Genomic DNA, 21,643 nt, shown 5'->3' on the forward strand with positions numbered 1-21,643 from the left:
CTCTTGTATTTTCCTTTGATGTATTGACTTTATCTCCTCTATTGTTTCATCTGTTTTTCTGTATTATTTCCCTCATATCCTGTATGACTCCAAGCAGCATTCTGAACATTTCTTTCTGTGGCACCTCAATGTCTGCTTCTTCTGTGCATGTCATGTTCAGGACATCTTCTGCCATTGCCTTTTGTTTCTTCTGTTTTTTTAATTGAGGTCATTGGGGCTGATGACTGTTTGTATTGCCTTGGTTTAGAGAAGCCAAGTGCCATTTTCCAGGGAGTCGAAGAATGCTGGCTCACTCTGGGAGACTTGTATAAATGCTACTTTGAACTGCCTACAGCTAACTTCAATATGGAATTAACCTACTACTTTATCCTCCTGTGATTTCCCTCCCAGTGGAGTGCCCCAGAAGACTGGTGGGTTGCCTGCTTTGGTGTTGTGGAGATTGGGCAGAGGTTCCTGCAGCAGCTTGGAATGTTGACGAGTGTTGACCGAGCTGCCTTAGGCTGTGTGAGGCACTAACATAGGTGGGAGGAAATTCCCTCAGTCATGTCAGACCTCATAGGAAAAATAGGAGCTCCCCCAGCCACAGAGGCAGTAATTCCCCAATAATAAGTTGGGTGGAGTATCCACTGGTGGAGGTTGGCCAGGCTTCCCCAGCCTCAGGCTAGTGCATAGGGTGGAGGTCACTGACCTTGCTGTGAGATAGGCATAAATGCCCTACGCTGAGAGGAGTGGTCTGCAGGTCAGCAGTTGAGTGTGAGAGAACAGGAAAGAGACAAACAGGAGAAAAAAATTTTAAAGTAAGCTTGCTGAGACTGTGGGGAGATAGAGAGAAGAGATGGAAACACAAGTAACAATGTAACTGAGCCCCGATCCCTGCCTATGGAGCTTCAAGGGTTTAGTCCCTGCCCCAAGATGGTGGCAAACTGTGGCTGTGTTGAGATTAAGCCTCTGCCCCAATTTGGAGAGGTCCTGGCTCTGGCTGAGAAGGTGGCAGAGCTAAGGTCAAACCCTAGCCAGCCTCCACTGTGGTAAGGCAAAAGCCCCTAGACCCTGAAAACCTTTTGGATCGGTGCCTACTTATCTTTATGATGCTCCTGCCGCCATCCTGCAGTGTTGAATTTCCCTCTTAGTAACTCTCCTGTGCTGATTTCTGCAGAGTCCCTCTCGTATGTGTTGCTCAGTTGCCATCTTCCCGGAAGTCCGCTTAAATTTTTTTCTATGTTAATTTAAGCTTTAGTTATCATTATTGAATAGGTACCACGAGTTCTACCATATTTATGTCCTTCTGTGTGCAAAAAAAAAAAATCTGCTTTTACCCTGTGGTAGGCGGGGTAGACTAGAGAAACAATTCCAGGGAGACTCATATTGTGTAAGGAAGAGGTTTATATACAAGAGCAGTCCAGATCAGTCCCAGCCCAGTCCAGATTAAGTCCATAAATCCAAAATTAGCCCTTAGGTCCAATATGAATCTCTAAATTTTTCTTCAGATTCATGAAACACATGCAGTGACGCTGAATGCAGGTTGATCACAGGTCAATGAGTGCAAAGCCTTGTAGATCCAGTGGTGGTAGAAGAATCTTAGCACTGGCAGGGGTCTCCACGTTACTCCTCCAGTTCCTGGGGCACGGTGTCTATTTGCATAGTAGCATGTATCTGTCAGTAGAGTGTCTTCAAGGGAGTGAGTAGAGAGAGGCCCTCTCCTGTGTCCAAGGAGGAATTCCACAAATTCACAGAATCCTTAGAAGGTCATAACCACACAGAGACCTCATTGGATATATCTTGGTTAACAGGCTAAACTCCACCCCTTCACTCTTAATCTTCTCAAGTCCCAAATTGACACCAGATTATGTAACTACGACAATCGTTTATACCAAAATATGTGCAGAGAAAATGTAGAAAATCTGACAAAACTCCCCAAATAAACATATTTCTAGAGGTAAATTTTAGTTAGAAAGACATTTTCTTAGTTTTATTAGTGCATTATTAATCATAATGCAAATGATTTATCATGGGCATTTTTGTAGTAAGTGATTGCTAGTATGATAAACTATTTCAAAATTTAGTAGCTGAAAACCATTCTGTTTATTTTGCTCACAGAGTTGAAATTATGTAAGTCTTATCAGGAGCACTTTGGTTGTTGGACTGGATGCTAACTGTATTTAGCATAAGGGAGGGAGACTCATAGCAGGGACTCGAGCCATCTGAAGATTGGAACACATGCGTCTTGTTCCTGAGCTGGGAGAAGTCAAATAGCTAAGCCTTTCATTTCTTATTTTTCCTTAATTTTGTTTTCTAACCCATTTTATTGGGAGTTAATACAGATATATCATTCCATACTTCAATCACATCAAGCAGAATTATACAGTTCTTACCACAATAAGTTTCAAAAAATTATTTTCCTTTCTCAACTCCTGGACAACACTTCCATTTTACACCCCCATCACTCCTCTGTACCCTCCACCCAGAAATCCTTATTCTATCTGATGTCTGTATAGATTCATCAATTCTGAGTTTCATATACTGAAAAACAGAAAAAAATTAACAAAAATTAAAGAATTGGATCCCCGATGACAGAACATATCTGACATACCCCAATATGAACCAATATCAAACCAAACAGAAATACAGAAAATGTTGAGAACTAGATTAGGCCTAAATGGTTTAGCTACCTCCTGTTTTGTTTTGTTTTTTTTTTCATCATCCAACTGAACATTCAGGTCCACCATTTTTGTTCCAGATATTGACATCACAGCTTGTTTGGTATGGTTTGTAGCATTCGTTGTTTTGACAACTTTGATGTTTTTGAAGAACACACAGAATTTAGGAATTAGCTGTATTTTATAAAGTTATATCTAGTTTATATTGTTCATAGACTATGTCACAAATCTATGCACACAAACACATATAGTTTTAAAGGGAAAAAATGCATAGTAACCTCCATCATAAGTCTTTCGGACACGTTGTGAGGAGAGAGCAGTCTCTGGAGAAGAACATCATACTTAGGAAAGGAGAGAGCAGTGAACAAACGAAAGGCCCTCAGGAGATGGATTAGCACAGTGGCTCCAATGTAGGCTCAGGCATAAGAACAATGGCGAGTAAAGCAAAGGGCTGGACAGAATTTGGTTTCTGCTGTGCATAGGGTGACTATGGGTCAGAACCAACTTGATGGCACCTGACAACACTAGTAAAAACATTGATAACAAAGTTGGCTTTTTGCCCCCAAGCTAAAATTTTTTCATTTGTTAAAAAAATAATTTTGAGAAATAAATAGAAATGACAACTTTATCCTTATTAAGGAGAACAGCATAGAAGGAGAAATTTTTATGGATTTTATAAATCCTGGAAGTATTTATTGTAACACATAGAGGGTCAGACATTTTCACAAGGCAGAGAATAATATGTCTAGGACTGTTGCTGGCTTCAGTGAGTGCGCACTATAGGTGTGGTTAGATATATACATAAGCACAAATGCAGTCACTTTTAATGGTGCTGTGAAATATTCATTCTTCCTTCCCTTCCTGAATTTTCTTTACATGTGAATAGGAAATCTCACATCAGTAGGAGATAGAATGGTATTTTGTGTCTTTCTGTATTATATAAATGCAGCTTGATAGCACCTGTGAAGTCACATTGGTGTTCTATCCCAAGAGGAAGCAGGTGGCCACATAATGATCAAAGGCCATTGCTAACAGTATGGCAGAGTCTACCACAGAGCTGAAGGGGAGAGAGAACATGGGGGTGGGGTAAACAGACAAGGTTATTTCCTTGGATTCCAGCCATCCATTGCTGAGAAGTGTGGGCACTGTATCAGGGACAGAGTGAGGTCTGTGCTGGCCAGCATAGAGAGGGAAAAAACGTTCTTACTTCAACCTCTTCTTTGATGGCCCTTACCACTCATTGTATTTCTTTGAAAGAGAAGAGGAGAATAAACTTTTCCTGAATCTGCTTGGTCTTCACGCCATAAACAATAGGATTTAGAGCAGGAGGGATGGCCACATAGAGGTTGGCGAATAAGATGAGCACATGTCTAGGGACACTGTGTCCAAAGCGATGAGCAAGGGTGGAGAAGAAAGCAGGTGTGTAAAACATGAGGATGACACAGACATGGGATCCACAAGTGCTAAGGGCCTTTTGGCGGGCACCCCGGGATGAGAGCTGAAAGACAGCACGGAGAATGACGGTGTAGGAAACAGCAATGAAGATCACATCTGAGATGACAGTCATAAGAGGTACAGCAAACCCATACCATATGTTGATAGATATATCAGCAGAGGAAAGTCGTGCCACACCTATATGCTCACAGTATGTATGTGGGATGATCCTCGTCCCACAGAAGGGCAACCGTTTCAGCAGAAAAACATCTGGAAGGATTACAGAAAAGCTCCTCACAACAATGCTTAGCACAAGTTTGATGATCACCTGAGGAGTCAGGATGGTGGTATATCTCAAGGGAAAGCAGATGGCCACATAGCGATCAAATGCCATTGCTAACAATATGGCAGAGTCTACCACAAAGCTGAAGTGGAGAAAGAACATCTGGGTGAGGCAACCAGAGATGGTTATTTCCTTTGTTTCAAGCCATACATTGCTGAGAAGTTTGGGTACTGTAGCAGTGGACAAAATGAGGTCAGTGGTGGCCAGCATAGACAGGAAGTAAAACATGGGCTCATGGAGGCTTTGCTCAACTGCAATGAGGTAGAGGAGGATGCAGTTTCCCACAATGGCCACAACATAGATGATACAAAAAGGAATTCCAATCCAGATATGGAACTTCTCTAGGCCAGGTATGCCAACAAGGACAAATGAATCAGGGTTATAACAGCTCAAGTTATACATGGTCTCTTCAGTCTGGGATCCACAGGGTCTTGAACCCTGAGAAGAAAACAACTGTCAGTATGGGCTGTGAATGTTAATGGTTATACTCTCTTGCTGCAGGTTGTTAAGGATTACAACTGTCATCTACAGAGTTCCTAAATCATAATCCCCTCCAGTCCCCAGGACCAGCTGGCACATATAGAATAAAATGACTATCATCCTTCTTTTCCATGCCCTTCACTTAATTCATGTACATATTTACTAACAAATCCTATGAAATGATTACCGTATATACTCGAATATAAGCGGACCCGAGTATAAACCGAGGTACTTAATTATTACCTGGAAAACCAGAAAAACTGATTGACTCGAGTATAAGCCTAGGGTGGAAAATGTAGAAGCTATTTGTGAGTTTCAATAATCAAAACAAAAGAAAATAAAATTGCTAAAACTTGAGACATCAGTGGAGTAATATATTTGAATAGGTATTCTAAATAAAAAACATAAATAAAAGGACAACAAGTCATTTAACAAGTCATTTAATGCTCATCTCGTTACCTGGGTGGGGGGCAGCAAGATGTTACACCTCGCTGGGGGACCACTGACCTGTGTATAAGCTGAACCTGTTTTTCGGCACATTTTTTTGTGCTGAAATACTCGACTTATACACAAGTATATACGGTATTTTTATTGGTCAAAATTGTCAAAGAAGAATAACTTATCATTATTAAGTATAAATAACTGTATTCCTTTCTCAGTGCAGATTATTGAGGATAGGCCTTGGTTCAAAAGGAAAAACATGATGTATAAAGATAAACAGAAAGAGATGGAGAAGGAGCGGAGAGGGAGACAAAGAGAAAATGGTAATGAATTAAAAGTTTAATTTAAATCAGGTAAATTATATTTCAGATAATGAGTTACATGCAACAAACTGAAGTAAAGGTAAAATTGGAGGAGAGGAACTGTGTCTGCCTTGAGCAGACTATAGGGAATCACATTGATGACAGTAACTTGAAAGATTAGATAAGAAACTTAGTGATAGTGAGTTTATGTTAATGGGGAGGAATAACTCACAAAATGAGGGAGTGAATGGTTGTACAACTAGGAGAATGTAATCGATGTCACTGGATTCTTAACAATAACAAAATAAATAATTTTCATGGAGGAAAATGAAAAATAGTTTTGTAGTATGAAATTTTCTTACACAAAAATTGAAACAAGGTTTAGATTTGGATGAAAGTTTCTTGATATATGAATATAAGAGAATGAATCTACCAGAAAACACACATGAGCAAAGCAATAACATTTCCTGACTCATGCAAAGAGGAGTGAACTTAGAAGTAATGCTCTAGATTTTGTAGGATCTCTGTTCTCTTAAGTTCATAAGGGAGAGAGATTACTACCCTTCAGTGAGTCAGCAGAACCCCATAACATTCCAATCAGTGCGATTTGTCCTAAGAGGAGTGAAATGGTCCAGGTTCTCACATCCAGGAGATGGAATGAAGAATAATTAAGATATTTCTTGCCTCAAGGTTTTAATGTCTGGTCCTATAGAGCTTGAGTCCCAGCTGTGAGAATTCCCAGCTTGGTATTTAACAGAGTCCTCCTTTGGAGGTAGCTTTTGCTTTGAACATGCACTATCAGTTTTAAGTGGAATTTGTTGTGGTTTTTGGGGTTTTTTTTTAACAATTTATTGGGGCTCATACAATTCTTATCACAGTTCATACATATACATACATCAATTGTATAAAGCACATCTGTACAATATTTGCCCTAATCATTTTTAAGTGGAATTTGTTTTATGAAGTATTTTGATAAGGGAAGGAAGGGGAATCAGGAATTCTGACAGCAGGGAGCACAGACTTAGGATGGAACAGCAAAATATGGGATGGCCTTGCAATAGTTTTAAAGAACTTGATTATTTTCCACCCCAATTTTTTTTAGTTATTTAAAAGTTTTTTAAGGAAATGAGTGGATTTGGTGTTCAAGCCATTTGAGTTCTATATTAGTGTGTTTGTCAGGAATCAGCAGCTTTGCTGAGAAAGTAACTAACTAGGGTGCTGTCGGCTATTGGACTTCCATACCAGGACGCTTGTCAGATATTTACATAGTGAGTTTTCCTTGCATGGGGGTAAGTTTCATCATTAACAAGTTTTTTCAATTAGCCAAGGTAGACAAATTGCACCTATCTAGAACTGTGAGGATTCCTGGTGGTCATGGCTGGTAAGCAAATCAGACATTCATAGTCGCCAGATGGGGGAAAAGATGCAGTTATCTACTGCCTCAAAGATTTACAGCTTAGGAAACTTTAGAGAATCACTTTGAGTCAGAATCAACATCTTGACTTTGGGTTTACAAGAACTTTCAATAATTCTCACTGTCCATACACAGCCTTGCTGATGAATGCTAAAATTTCTATGTCCAAGTCTGAAGCAGAAGGAACTCCTACAAGCACTCTAATTCAGTCTCATAATAATAATATATAGCAAGTAACAATCTGCATGAGATTGTCCAGAAAACAATGGCCACATAATCACCTATGGTGAAAGTAGAGTGACACAGGCCCAACATGCCTCTCTGATTTAGGCTAGATTGCATCTCAGTCTGTGGTACATAGGTGCACTGCTTACCACAGGTAGCCTGTCATCTCGGGGTTAGAGAATACATTTAACAGAAAAAATGAAACATTAATTCTTAAAATGACAAGAGAATTTATAATAAATTCAATCCATAGTCTGCTGTTTTAGTCAAAACTTATTCTGATATTACTTCTTCAAACTATAGTTTATGTCCTTCTAAATCCCCTGCTATGCCTTTGGTCATGCTAGCTTGTGTGTACTTGATAAATCAGTAATCCATCACTAAGGTCTATCTCCTTAATACAATCATTGGTACCAGAAGGATTCTGACTTCCCAGGATCATGGTATCCAAGGCACAGCCCCTATTAGGACACTGAGTAAACCCAGGCGACCTTCTTAGGTAAAGGAAGAGAGCCAGTAGAATTTTCCTCCTTCCTGAGTGATTGCATTGTTCAACTCACCAGACTCTTATCTTCTTTTTCTTGCTCCACAAGATTACTGGGAAGTATCTATTGAGAGAATGCATTTAACATTTTAGACTGTGAACCATTACAGGAAGGGATGAAATGAAAAGATTTATGTGTTTGCCTACATTCCCACGAGATTGCACTCAGGTTATCTGTGAATCTACACATCGCAGTACCAGGAGAGGGATGAAATTAACCACATTAACTCCCTTTCCCTTGGGATGAAGTGAACCTTTTGGATATTGGATCCCTAGGAGATTCAGGGCTACACAAATACAAATCAGATGCAACCAGCTGAAAAAGAACTCTTTTTTTGTTATCATTTTATTGTGGGCTCTTACAGCTCTTATAACATTCTACACATCAATAGTGTCAAGCATATGTGTGCATATGTTGCCATCATCATTTCCAAAACAATTTTCTACTTGATCCCTACTTGGTATAAGCTCCTCTTTTTACCCCTCCCTCCCCTCCCTCCCACCTTCTAGAATCCTTGACCAATTATATATTGTTATCATTATTTCATATCTTATACTGTCTGTTGTCTCCCTTCATCCACATTTCTGTTTTTTATCCCCTATCGGGGGAGCTATCTATCCAACCTTGTGATGGGTTGTCCCTTTCTCCCCCTTCCCCCTCTGCAACCATCCCCCTCCACTCAGGATATCGCTACTCCCACTACTGTTCTGAGGGGTTTATCCGTCCTGAATTCCATGTGTTGAGAGCTCTTACCTGTACCAATGTGTGTTCTCTGGTCTAGCCAGATTGTAAGGTGAACCTGGGTCATGGTAGGGGGGAGGGGGGAGAAGCATTCAGGAACTAGAGGAAGGATGTGTGCTTCATCTTTGCTATCCTGTACTTTGGTTGAATCATCCCTTCTTTATAACCCTTCTGTGGGGGATATCCATTGTCTACAAATGGGCTTTGGGTCTCCACTCCAAACCGCTCCAAATCCCCTCATTCTTATCAATATAATTCTTTGTATTGAATCATTTGGTACCTGATATCTAAACCCGTCGACAACTCATGATCACACAGGCTGGCGTGCTTCTTCCCTGTAGGCTTCTTTGCTTCCCTGTTAGATAGCTGCTTGTTTAACTTCAAGTCTTTAAGACCCCTGATGCTATATGTTTTGATACCTGGCCAGCATCCTCTCTCTTCACCACATTTGCTTATGCACCCATTTTTTACTTCAGTGATTTGTCAGGAGGGTGAGTATCAAAGAGTGCCAGGTTATTAGAACAAAGTGTTCTTGTGATAAAGGAGGTTTTGAGTAAAGGTCCAAAGTCCATCTGCTATCTTTTATTTTTAATCGTTTTATTAGGGGCTTGTGCAGCTCATATCAACACATACCTCTATTGTGTCAAACGCTTTTGTACATATGTTGCCATCATAATTTTCAAAACATTTTTTCTATTTGAGTCTTTGGTATCAGGTCATTTTACCCTCCCCCACCCTCTCCCCCTCATGAACCCTTGATAATTTATCATTGTTTCTTTCATGTCTTACACTGATAGATGTTTCCTTTCACCCACTCTTCTGTTGTCTATTCCCCTGAGAGGGGGTTATTTGCAGATCATTGTGATTGGTTTCTCTTTTCTCCCAGCACCTTCCCCTTACCCTCCTGGTATAATGACTCTCATTATTGGTCCTGAGGGGTTTATCTGTCCTGGATTCCCTGTGTTGCCAGCTCTTATCTGTACTAATGTATGATCTCTGGTCTTGACGAATTTATGTTAGAATTGGGGTCATGATAGTGCGGGGGAAGAAACATCAAAGAACTAGAGGACATTTATATGTTTTATTAGTGCTATAGGGCACCCTAACTGGCTCATCTCTTCCTTGTGACTCTTCTGTAAGGGGATGTCCAATTGACTACAGATGGACTTCAGGACACCACTCCTCACTCCCCCTTATTCACATTTATATAATTTTTTTGTTCAGGGTCTTTTATGCCTGATACCTGATCCCATTGACACTTCATCATCACGCAGGCTGGTGTGTTTCTTCCCTGTGGAATTTGTTGCTTCTCAGCTAGATGGCCACTTGTTTATCTCCAAGTCTTTAAGACTCTAGATGTTGTATCTTTTGATAGCCAGGCACCATCAGCTTTCTTCACTACATTTGCTTATGCTCCCATTTTATCTTGAGTGATCGTATGGGAAAGGTGAGCATCACAGAATGCTGGGTTATAAAAACAAAGTGTTCTTGTGTTGAGGGAGTGTTTGAGTAGTAACTCAATGTCTGTCTACTACTTTAATACTTAACATATAAATATATATACATAGATCTTTTTCCCTATGTCTGGCTATGGTATGTTACTTGCCTCTTCTTGGGATATGTCTAGTAGGGGTATTTCTAAGTTATATGGTAGCTCAATTTCCATTTATTTTAGATACCACCAAATCTATTTCCATAATGGCTCTATATACCTACAGGTCCATCAGCAGTGGGCGAAAGAGTTCCTATCTCACCACAACCCCTCTAATACTTGTTACTTTCTGATTTTTTTAATTGGGCTATCTTTGAGGGTGTAAAACGGTATCTCATTAATGATTGGGAACATTTTCTCATTTGTTTATTGACCATTCGGATATCTGCCCTTGTGATATTTCTGTTCAGGTCCTTTGCCCACCTCTTCAGTGGGCAATTAGTTTTGTTCTTATTGTAAGCTAGTAGAGTACTATAGATTTTAGTAAAAAGGCCTTTGTCTGATGTGTCATTGCTAAAGATGTTTTCCCAATCTATGGGCTCTCTTATGATTCTCTTGGTGAATTCTTTCAATGTACATGGTATTTTATCTTCAGAATACCCCACTTGTCAATTTGTGTTTCATCTGTCTTGGTGTCCTTCCTTATTTCCAATAGCCCATGTATTCCCTGCGCCAAAGTACTCAGGTTTGTCATAATTCCATCATTGATGGTCCTAATACTTTCTGGTTTTACCTCAAGGTCTGTGATACACTTTGAGTTGATTTTTGTGCATGGAGTGAAGTAAGTGTCTTGCTTCATTTGTCTGCAGGAAGCTATCCATTTTTTCCAGCACCACTTGTTGAAGAGGGCATCCACTTCCCATGTGTTATTTTTGTGGCCCTTATCAAAGATTAGCTGTCTGTATGCTTATGATTTTATTTCTGGGCTTTCAGTTCTTTTCCATTAGTCTGAGTATCTGTCATTATACCTACCCACCCTGTTTTCACCACTGTGACCATATAATATGTGCTAAAGTCAGGTAAAGCAAGATTCACACTTTGCCCTTCTTCTTGAGGAGTTCTCTGCTAATTCTGGGCTTCTTCCCTCTCCATATGAGGTTGGTAATCAGTTTTTCCAGTTCTTTGAAGATGATGGTATTTGTATCAGGATAGCATTATACTTATATAGTTCCTTGGACAGAACTGACAACTGACATATTTACTATATTGAGTCCTCTGATCCACGAGCTTGGGATACTCTTCCATTTGTTGAGGTTGCTCTTGGTTTCTTATTCTGTCGTTTTCCATGGACAAATCTTTTGGGTATTTTTAGTCAGATATATCCCTAGATATTTCACTTTGTGCTCAACTATTGTGAAGGGTACTACCTTTTTGATCCCCTCTTCCATGGCCTTATCGATATCTATAGCTTTCTGATAGACTTCTTTTTGTTGATCTTGTATCCTCCCATCCTGTCAAATTCCTCTATTGCTTCCAATACTCCACTTATGGAAGTTTTGTTGTTATCTAAGACCTCCAGTATGATGTTGAATAAGAGTGGGGGCAAGAAGAATCCTTGTATGGTCACCTTTTTCAGTGGGATTGTGTTAATCTTTTCTCCATTGATTACAACATTGGCTGCTGGTTTTTATATATAGCTTATATTATACTGAGGAATTTTCCTTCCATTCCTATATTCTTTAGTGTCTTAAACAGGAATTGTTGTTGGATGTTATCCAAAACACTTTTTCCACGGCTATTGATATTATCGTGTGGTTCTTATAATTTTCATTTCAATGTGGTGAATATTATTAATGGTCTTTCATATGTTGAACCATCCCTGAATCCCTGGTATGAATCCTACATGGTCATGGTGGATTATTTGTTTTATATATTTTTGTATTCTATTGGCCAGTATTTTGTTACAAATTTTTGCATTAATGTTCAGTAGGGATATTAGTCTGTAGTTCTCAATTCTTGGTGGATCCTTTCTCCATTTATGTATCAAAATTATATTAAATTCATAGGAAAAGTTGGGGAGTTTACTTTCTTTTTCTATGTTCTAGAAGAGTTTGTGTAAAATTTGTGTCAGTTCTTCCCTGAAAAGTTGGTAAAATTCTCTTGTGAAGCCATCTGGTCCAGGGGATTTGTTGCTGTTGTTGGTAATCTCTTGATGACCTTGTCTATTTCTTCTATTGCTATGGGTCTGTTGAAATTCGTGATGTCCATTGGGGATAGTCCATGGAAGGATTGTTTTGCCAAGAATTTTTCCATGTGTTCCAAGTTGTTGAATTAATTGGCATACAGTCCTTTGTAGTACGGTGTAATTATCATTAGGGTCTGTTATAATGTCCCTTGTTTCTTCCCTCATCCTTGCTATTGAAATTTGTTCCCTTCTTTCTTTGGTTATATCTGCCAGGGGTCTGTTGATTCTGCTTATCCTTTCAAAGAGCCAACTTTTTGCAGCATTGATTTTTTTCCCATGGTTTTCTTATTTTCCCTCTCCTGAATCTCAGCCCTGGTCTTTATTATTTCTTTTTCTTTTCTTATTAGTAGAATTATCCTGTTGATTCTGTTCTAGTTGTGGTAAATTTTGTGCAGGATTTTCTATCATAAGTCTCTCTTCCTTTTTCTTGTGTGCATGTGCATGAAGCAGGGAACCAGTGGAGAGGTCTTAGGGGCCGGCCCCAATTCCAATTATGTGAACAGTGGCCCCTCCCCTCAGAATAATTTACTTCAGAGGACAGCATTGAAGCTACAGCTCAGAGAGAGGGACATGTCTGATCAGAGCACATGAGAGCAATTGAAGGGGGAGGAAGAGTGGAGCACCTCCTGGCCTACCAAGCCTTGAGGATGATATCCCCGCTCAGAGCAGCCAATGCACAGAGAGGACCATATTACCGGCCCCACTATGAGGCACAATATCCCTCACTGACCCATCGCCCTACAGGGGACAACACTGGAGACACAGTGTAGGAATTGCACCTGATCTGACCCTACCACACCAAGGCAAAACACTAAGGGAATGCAACAGAACAGCAAGGGGAGCAGAGCAAGGACGTCCCGAGGGAGTATCAAAAATAGACTTTGGGCCCAGGGCATGGCACTCCAACAGACTCAACTGGAAAACACTCCTAAAGTTCAAGAAACAGACCCTGAACTATTTACAAGATTTCTTTTGTCATTGTTTTGTTTTGTTTTGTTGCTTTGTTTTGCTGTCTTGTTTTTGTGCATATTCTTATCTCTACAGGTCTCTCTAGATAAGATAGGCTGGATAAACAATCTTGAGGAGTAAGCAATGAGACTGACGCTTCTAGGGGGACATGAGAGAGGGAGAGGTAGGGGAAAGGAAATGGTGTTAGCAAACCCAGGAACATGAGAACAAATGATCCAAAATCAGTTGTGAGGAGGGTGTAAGAGGCCTAGGAGACCTTGACCAAGGGCAATGTAACTAAGAAAAGTTACTGAAAACCAAATGAAGGCTGAGCATGATAGTGGGACAAAAGGAAAGTAAAAAAAAAATAGAGGGAAAAACTAGGAAGCACAGGGCATTTACAGAGGTCTAAATACAGGCACATACATAGGTAATATATGTATATACAATAATGGGGAGTAGATCTATGGTCATATATTTTTAGGCTTAGTATTAAGGTAGCAGATGGATATTGGGCCCCCACTCAAGTACTCCCTCAATGCAAGAACACTTTGTTCTATTAAGATGGCATTCCATGATCCTCACTTACCTGACACAGTTGCAGAAGCCAAATGTGTGCATAAGAAAATGTGGTGAAGAAAACTGATGGTGCCTGGCTATCAAAATATATATCATCTGGGGTCTTAAAGGCTTGAAGGTAAACAAGCAGCCATATATCTCAGAAGCAATAAAGCCAACATGGATGAAGCACATCAGCCTGTGTGATCCTGAGATGTTAAGGGAATCAGGTATCAAGCATCAAAGAGCAAAAAGTAAGATCATTGTGAATGAGGGGGAGTGTGGAGTGGGGACCCAAAGCCGATATGTAGGCAACTGGACATCCCATTAGAGAAGGAGACAAGCCAGTCAGGGTGCAGTGTAGCAACAATGAAACATACAACTTTCCTTTAGTTCTTAAATGCTCCTTCCCCCCCACCCCCCACTATCACGCCCCTAATCCTATTTTACAAATCCAGCTAAACCAGCAGATGTACACAGGTACAGATAGACACTGGAAACATGGGAATTCTGGACAGATGAACCCTTCAGGACCAGTGGTGAGAGTGGAAATACTGAGAGATTGGAGGGAAGGTGGAGTAGAAAGAAGGAACAAATTACAAAGGTCTACATATAACCCCATCCCTGGGGAACAGACAACAGTTAAGTCAGGGAAGGGAGATTTTAGACAGTATAAGATATGACAAAATAATAATTTATAAATTATCCAGGGTTCGTGGGGGGAGGGAGAGAGTGAGGGAGGAAGGGAGGGAGGGAGAAAATGAGGGTCTGGTACCAAGGGCTCAAGTAGAAAGCAAATGTTTTGAGAATGACAAGGGCAATAAATGTACAAATGTGCTTGAGGGAACTGGTAATGTGCCCAATCTATGATGATGGCAACAAATGTACAAATGTGCTTGACACAATGGATGTATGCGTGGATTGTGGTAAGAATTGTACAAGCCCCCAAAAAATATTTTAAAAAATGAGAATGCTCTTTAGAAATGAGGATGGTGTGGCTTTGTCTCACTTACTTTGACATGTAATCAGTAGAGACTAGTCTCTGAAAGAAGACATCATGCTTGGTAAAATAGATGATCAGTAAACAAGAAGGATCTCAGTTAGATAGATCGACACAGTGGCTGCAGCAATAGGCTTAAACAGATCAGCAATTGTGATAACTGTGCAGGATGCACCCATTTTATATTCTGTTGTAAATAGTGTTGATATAAGTGGACATCAACTTGACAGCATCTAACAATGTACCCAGGATCTGTTTTAAGTTATAAAGGAGACCTTCATCTTAAATAAAATATAAGGAAAACAATGATTAAGTCTTAAAATAGACAAAGACAACACAAAGACACAAACACATCATCTGGATGAATGATGCCATTAGCAGGAGTTTGAAATGACATCCAAGGATTTGTTGCCATATGAAGCTTAAAAAGGGCATGGGAGGGCATAGGAAACTGTCACAAAAGCATGATTAGTGGCCGAGTAATACACAACAATTTCAAGTAGGACAACAAAAGCAGGAACGAATCCACAATTGGGATACATACATTGTTAGATACAAGGACTTAGAAGATCCATCCAGGGCTCTCCAACCAAGGCCATCGGGATGAAACATAAAGTCTGACTGATGACTACCAGACCCCCAGCACCTTGACTTCCATTAAGAACACACCCAAGCAATCCCCTAAGAGAGAAGCTGTCCCTCCCGGGGCTGGCTTGAGGAAGGTAGAGGTAAACTACTTTTTATGAGCAAAGTAAAGCTTTTGATAGTACAGTCTTACAAACAAGAATGAGCCATCTCTGGGAAGCATGGAGGGCTTCATAGAGAGCCACATGGAGAGACACGTGAAGAGGCCAAGAAGGAGGAGTGGGGTGATGGAACCAGAAAAAATATATATGCCTTCCTTCCCTGACTACTCTCCTCCCACATCTATTTGGATGGCATGGCTTTGTGTATCGGTGGATTCTTAGCGGATGACTGAAGTGGTTATGTGACATGTCCTGTGCTGGTCCTTACTGTGCATGCCCAAGCTTTGAGTGGGTGTGCTTAAGCATATGTGTAACATAACTGGTCCTTACTGTAGGTGGCTCTTCCCATAGCCTTCTAAAGTGTGCCTGATACCTTAGGAAAGAGTCTTTTATAAGATGGGCTAGCTATTCCTTTCTGATTAGTGGGCTGCTTGGGGATATTTTCTCTCCCTAAACTTCCTGCCTATCACAATCACTAGTCAATGTATCTTAACTGAATGTTTGATTAATTTTAGCCTGAAGAAGTTAATAAAAACCCTCAATTTCTCTATTTTCTGGTTTAGTTCATAGGCGTCTACATAGTACATTATTCTATTAACCACAATGTTTTACTTCACAATATTTTGTTCATTTTGATGGTGAATTCAATGTCACTGCTCTTCATGGTGTCATACCCAGGATGATGGCTAGATTTTATGTCAACTGGATGTACCGGGGTAAAAGTAGAGATGGGGTCCAACCTATTGCTCAGGTCACAGTCTGATGATGCCTCTGTGGGGATTTGGCCTTTTTATAAAAGAGATACTAGAAACTTCTCTCACTCTTGCTCTTCAACTTCCTGCTTAACTGGACTGTGTATCTCACATCTGGGTCTAGCAGTCCATGTGGCCTGCCAAGCCTGGAAGCTATTGGTACCCTGCTATGTTCCTATGGACCTTGAATCTATGTGACAGCACCCAGTGGCCGTTGATCTCCCAGCTTCCTGCTTGATGTTTGTTGCTTAATTGTCTAGCAGTTGTGTGAGTCTGGAGAGGATACCAGTTAGCATCTGACATGTGGATGTAAATTGAACTGTGTTGGAGCACTTTTTTTATACTAGATTCTTTCTTCTTTGGTGCAGGGAATGCATAGGATATCAGAAAAATTGTAGGACACAAACGCAGAAGAAGCATAATTTGACAAGTAGAATAGATAAAACACCAGGGCCAAATGAAAGATTTCACCAAGAGAGGAATGAGAGCCCACAGACTGGGAAAACATCTTTAGCAAAGATATATCCGACAAAGGCCTTGTTACTAAAATCTACAATACTCTGCTAGCCTACAACAATACAAAATCAAATAGCCCATTGATGAGGTGGGCAAAAGACCTGAACAGAAGTTCCACAAGGGTGGAAATCTGAATGGCCAATAAACATGAGAAAATGTTCCAGATCATTAATCATAAGGGAAATGCAAATTAAAGCAACTATGAGATACCATCCAACATGCTCAAAAACAGCCCAATTCCAAAAATCCAAAAGCAACAGATGTTGGAGAGGGTGTGGTAAGATAGGAATGCCCATCCACAGCTGGTGGTCCTGTAGGTATATGCAGCCATTATGGAACTCAATTTGGTGATACTTAAAACAAATGGAAATGGAGCTACCTTATGATCCAGCAATCCCCCTAATTGGCATATACCCAGAAGAAGTAAGGAACAAACTAGGACCAGGCATCTGCACTCAAATATTGAACACAACACAGTTTACAATCACAAAGAGTTGGAAACAACCTAAATTTCCATGAATGAATTAAAAAACTCTGGTAAATACATACAATGGAATATTACACATGCCTAAAAAGCAGTGATGAACACATGAAGCACATTGTCTCATGGGAAGAGTTGGAGGAAATTATGCTAAGCAAAGTACCCAAGCACAAAAGTACAAGTACAACATGATTCCACTCAGGTATGCTTAAAAAGCATAATGGCATATGAGAAACACTACTAAATGTATACATTCCTAGAGCACGGTACAGGAGCTCTGGCAGGGGTCATACCCAACCCAAGGATGCATATAGCAGCCAACTGAAAAGGTATGGAAAAGAAAAACAGGGAAAAAATGGAGGAGGGTAGTGGGGGAAGAGGGCATTAACCCACGCAAGGAGAAGGTATTGTTTATGTCTCCACAGGAAAGGGAGAGGGACCAGACCTCACCCAGGGCACCAAGCCTCAGGGCAACTAACAGAGAGGTCTGTGGGGTCAGCCTTGGCAGAGGGCAATCCCAGCTACATTGACCCTCCTCTCCAGAAGAATGCACTACAGAGGACAGCACTGAAGTTATAACCCGGAGAGAGTGGTGGGTCTGCCCAGACCACAGCAGAGAAAACTAAGAGGGAGGGGGGGAGAGAGAGGGTGGGGGGTTAGAGAGAAAGGGAGGGAGGGAGGGAGGGAGAAAGAGAGAGATTGCTTTATCTTGGTCCACCAAGTTTCAAGGATGACATTCCTGCTAGGAGCAGCCAATGCACAGAGAGGACTGTAGGGCCAGCCCCGCCATGAGGCAGTACTGGAGACACAGTGTGGGAAATGTGCCGATATGACCCCTCCAAGCCAGGTGAAACATGAAGGGAGCACAACAGAGCAGCAAGAGGAACAAATAATGTCCCTGAGGAATCTCAAAAACAGACTTCTGACTCAGGGGCCTGCTTGTCACCTCATCAGACCCAATCAGAAAACATTCATAAGGGTCAGCAGACAGACCTGGAACTCTTTATAGGCTTTTGTCTGTAGAAGATAGGCAGGATAAACAATCTCAAGAAGAAAAATAATAGGACAATCAGTTCTGGGGGGATATGGAAGAGAAGCAGGCAGTGGGGAAAGGGATCAGAGAGCCAACAAACTCAGGGACAAGAGATCTAAAGTTGATGGTGAGGAGGATAGGGAGTGCTTTGTGGGGTTTGATCGAGTGCAGTGTAGACCAGAGGAATTATTGAGAGCCCAACAAGGGTCCACATGATAGTGGACAGGAGGAAAGTAAAAGAAGTTAGAGGAAAGAACTAGGAGGCAAAAGACATTTATAGAGGTATAAATATAGGCTTGTACATATGTAAATATATTAATATATAATGATAGGTACATAGGTCTATATACATATATTTATATGTTAAGTATTAAAATAGCAGAGGGACATTGGGTCTGTACTCAACCCCTCCCTCAATGCAAGAACACTTTCTTCTAATATCTGGCATTCTGTGCAGCCCACATTCCTGATAGGATGGCTGAAGGCAAAATGGGTGCATAAGCAAATATGGTGAAGAAAGTTTATGGCTCCTAGCTATTAGAAGATATAGTGTCTGGGGTCTTAAAGACTTGAAGTTAAACAAGCAGCATCTCACAGGGAAGCAACAAAGTCTATATGGAAAGCACACATAAGTCTGTGTGATCACAAGGTGTCCATGGGGTCAGGTATCAGGCATCAGAAGATCCAAAAGAAATAAGCATATTGCTGTGAATGAGAAGGGTCATAGTGGAGACCCAAAGCCCATCTGAAGACAATTGGACATCCCCTCACAGAAGAGTCACAAGAAAGGGATGAGTCAGTCAGGGTGCAGTATAGTACTGATGAAACACACAATATTCCTCTAGTTCTTTAGTGCTTTCCTACCCACCCCCATCCCCCAAACTATTATGACCCCAATTCTACCTTACAAATTCAGCTAAAGCATAGCAGGTATACTGGTACAGATGAGAGCTCTTCACACACAGAATCCAGAACAGATAACCCCCTCAGGAATAGTAATGGGAGTAGGGAGACTATGAGAGTTAGGGAAGATGGAAGAGAAAGGGGAAACGGATCACAATTATTGAGGTATAACATCACCCCCCAGGATGATAAACAGCAGAAACCTGGGTGAAGGGAAACAGCAGAAGGTGTAAGATATGATAATAATAATTTATAATTTATCAAGGATTCATGATGACTAGAGGGTGGGGGTGGAGGGAAAAAACAGGAGGTGATATGAAAGGCTCAAGTAGAAAGAAAGAAAATGCTGTTTAAATGACGATGGCGGGTTAGGGTTAGAGTTAGGGTTGGGTTAGGGTTAGGGTTAGGGTTAGGGTAAAAAAAAATGATGATGGCAACATATGCCAAATGTGATTGATACAATTGATGTATGGATTGTTATGAGTTGTAAGAGTCCCCAATAAAATGATTTAAATTATTTTTAAAAAATTCTTTCTTGATATAAAGCTCTTTGTTATGTATCTATGAGTATCAGTGCCCCCCACACGCACCCCTTTGTAAAACCCAGTCTAACACAATCTCCAAACACGGTTTGGTTATATTCTGACTTCACCAGCATACTAGTCGCTGTCCTGTTGTCCTAATGGAGCTTCAATTTCCTAAGTCTTAGAGAAGGTGGCAGAAAGGTGAACAGGATAGGGACCCTTGCTTAAATTTAGACACCCAAGATCCTCATTTGCACAGTTAGGGTTGCTGGGAACAACTAATAGTAATACAGAGTGAGTGGATATTTCCATGGAGAGTAAGAACTCTGTCTGATTGGGCGAGGGCAGGTTCCCTCCTGACTGAAAACTCTGACTCAATCAGCTCTGCCTGAAGTTTGAACTGGCACAAGCATACCTACCTTCCAATAGTGTGGAAGTACCAGCTGAACTCTCCAAAGGAAGAAAGGGAGACTAGCAAGCTTCTTGCTGTCAGAAACTGCAGTTTACCATCTTAACCCTTTATGTATCAGTGTTGTTGTTTTTTAAACATTTTATTAGGAGCTCATACAACTCTTATCACAATCCATACATCAATTGTATAAAGCAAATCCGTACATTCTTTGCCCTAATCATTCTCAAAGCATTTGCTCTCCTCTTAAGCCCTTTGCATCAGGTCCTCTTTTTTTCTCCTCCCTGCCCGCTTCCCCCTCCCTCATGAGCCCTTGATAATTTATAGATTGTTATTTTGTCATATCTTGCCCTATCCGGAGTCTCCCTTCCCCCCTTCTCTGCCATCCATCTCCCTGGGAGGAGGTCACATGTGGATCCCTGTAATCAGTTCCCCCTTTCCAACCCACTCACCCTCCACTCTCCCAGCCTCGCCCCTCACGCCCCTGGTCCTGAAGGTATTGTCCACCCTGGATTCCCTGTACTTCCAGCTCCCAAACGCACCAGTGTACAACCTCTGCCCTATCCAGTCCTGCAAGGTAGAATTCAGATCACGGTAGTTGGGTGAAGGAAGCATCCAGGATCTGGGGGAAAGCTGTGTTCTTCATCGGTACTACCTCACACCCTGACTGACCCATCTCCTCTCCTAAACCCCTCTGTGAGGGGATCTCCAGTGGCCGACAAATGTGCCTTGGGTCTCCACTCTGCACTTCCCCCTTCATTCACTAGGGTATATATATATATATATATATATATATATATATATATATATATATATATATATATATATATATATATTCTTTTTTTTTTTGCATGATGCCTTATACCTGGTCCCTTTGGCACCTCGTGATTGCACAGGCTGGTGTATATGTATCAGTCTTTATGGAAGCGGAACACACAAATGCACATGCGAACAATTCAAGAAGGTCCTGTTAAAATTGAGTGAAATGCAAATAAAAACTTTCATGATTTTTAAGCCTACTTGAATGTTATCTATATATGTAAGTAGATATTTAGATACACAGAACTCCATGAATGAAAATAAGTATGGTTATAAAATTATTAAAATATCAAACAAAATAAAATATGAAGCTATTATCTCTCAATATATCTCAAAATCTAGGGTCTATATGCATCTGTTGTGATGTTTCCATCTCTTTAATCCTTCCCTGAATAATTCTGTGGTCTTAAACTTCTAAAACCAAAATCACTACCGTTGAGTAAATTCTGATGCATAATAACCCAATAGGACAGGGTAGAACTGCCCCCGTGGGTTTCCAATACTGTAATTCTTTATAGGAGTAGAAAGCCTCATCTTTCTCCAAATGAATGGCTAGTGGTTTGGAACTACTGACCTTGCAGCTATCTCCTACACTTAAACTTGCACTATGTCAAAAGGGACTCAAATTGTGTTCCTTGGAAATGCTCTTTGAGTTTTGGATACATAAAGAAATCTGAAGGGACAAGATGAGAGCT

At 40.7% G+C, this 21,643-nt stretch overlaps 1 protein-coding gene across 1 annotated transcript; it reads right to left on the bottom strand.

Annotated features, from left to right (window-relative positions):
- Positions 1–3,894: 3,894 nt before the first annotated feature.
- Positions 3,895–10,926, bottom strand: LOC142446785 (olfactory receptor 52H1-like). Its single transcript, XM_075548526.1, has 2 exons — positions 10,908–10,926; positions 3,895–4,841 (listed from the first exon to the last, which is right to left on the bottom strand). The coding sequence occupies exons 1-2, from the start codon at positions 10,924–10,926 to the stop codon at positions 3,895–3,897; spliced, it is 966 nt and encodes a 321-aa protein (XP_075404641.1).
- Between the last annotated feature and the right edge of the window lie 10,717 nt (positions 10,927–21,643).

This window comes from Tenrec ecaudatus, chromosome 4 (genome assembly GCF_050624435.1).
Source record: "Tenrec ecaudatus isolate mTenEca1 chromosome 4, mTenEca1.hap1, whole genome shotgun sequence".
In the NCBI taxonomy this organism is placed as follows: Eukaryota; Metazoa; Chordata; class Mammalia; order Afrosoricida; family Tenrecidae; genus Tenrec; species Tenrec ecaudatus.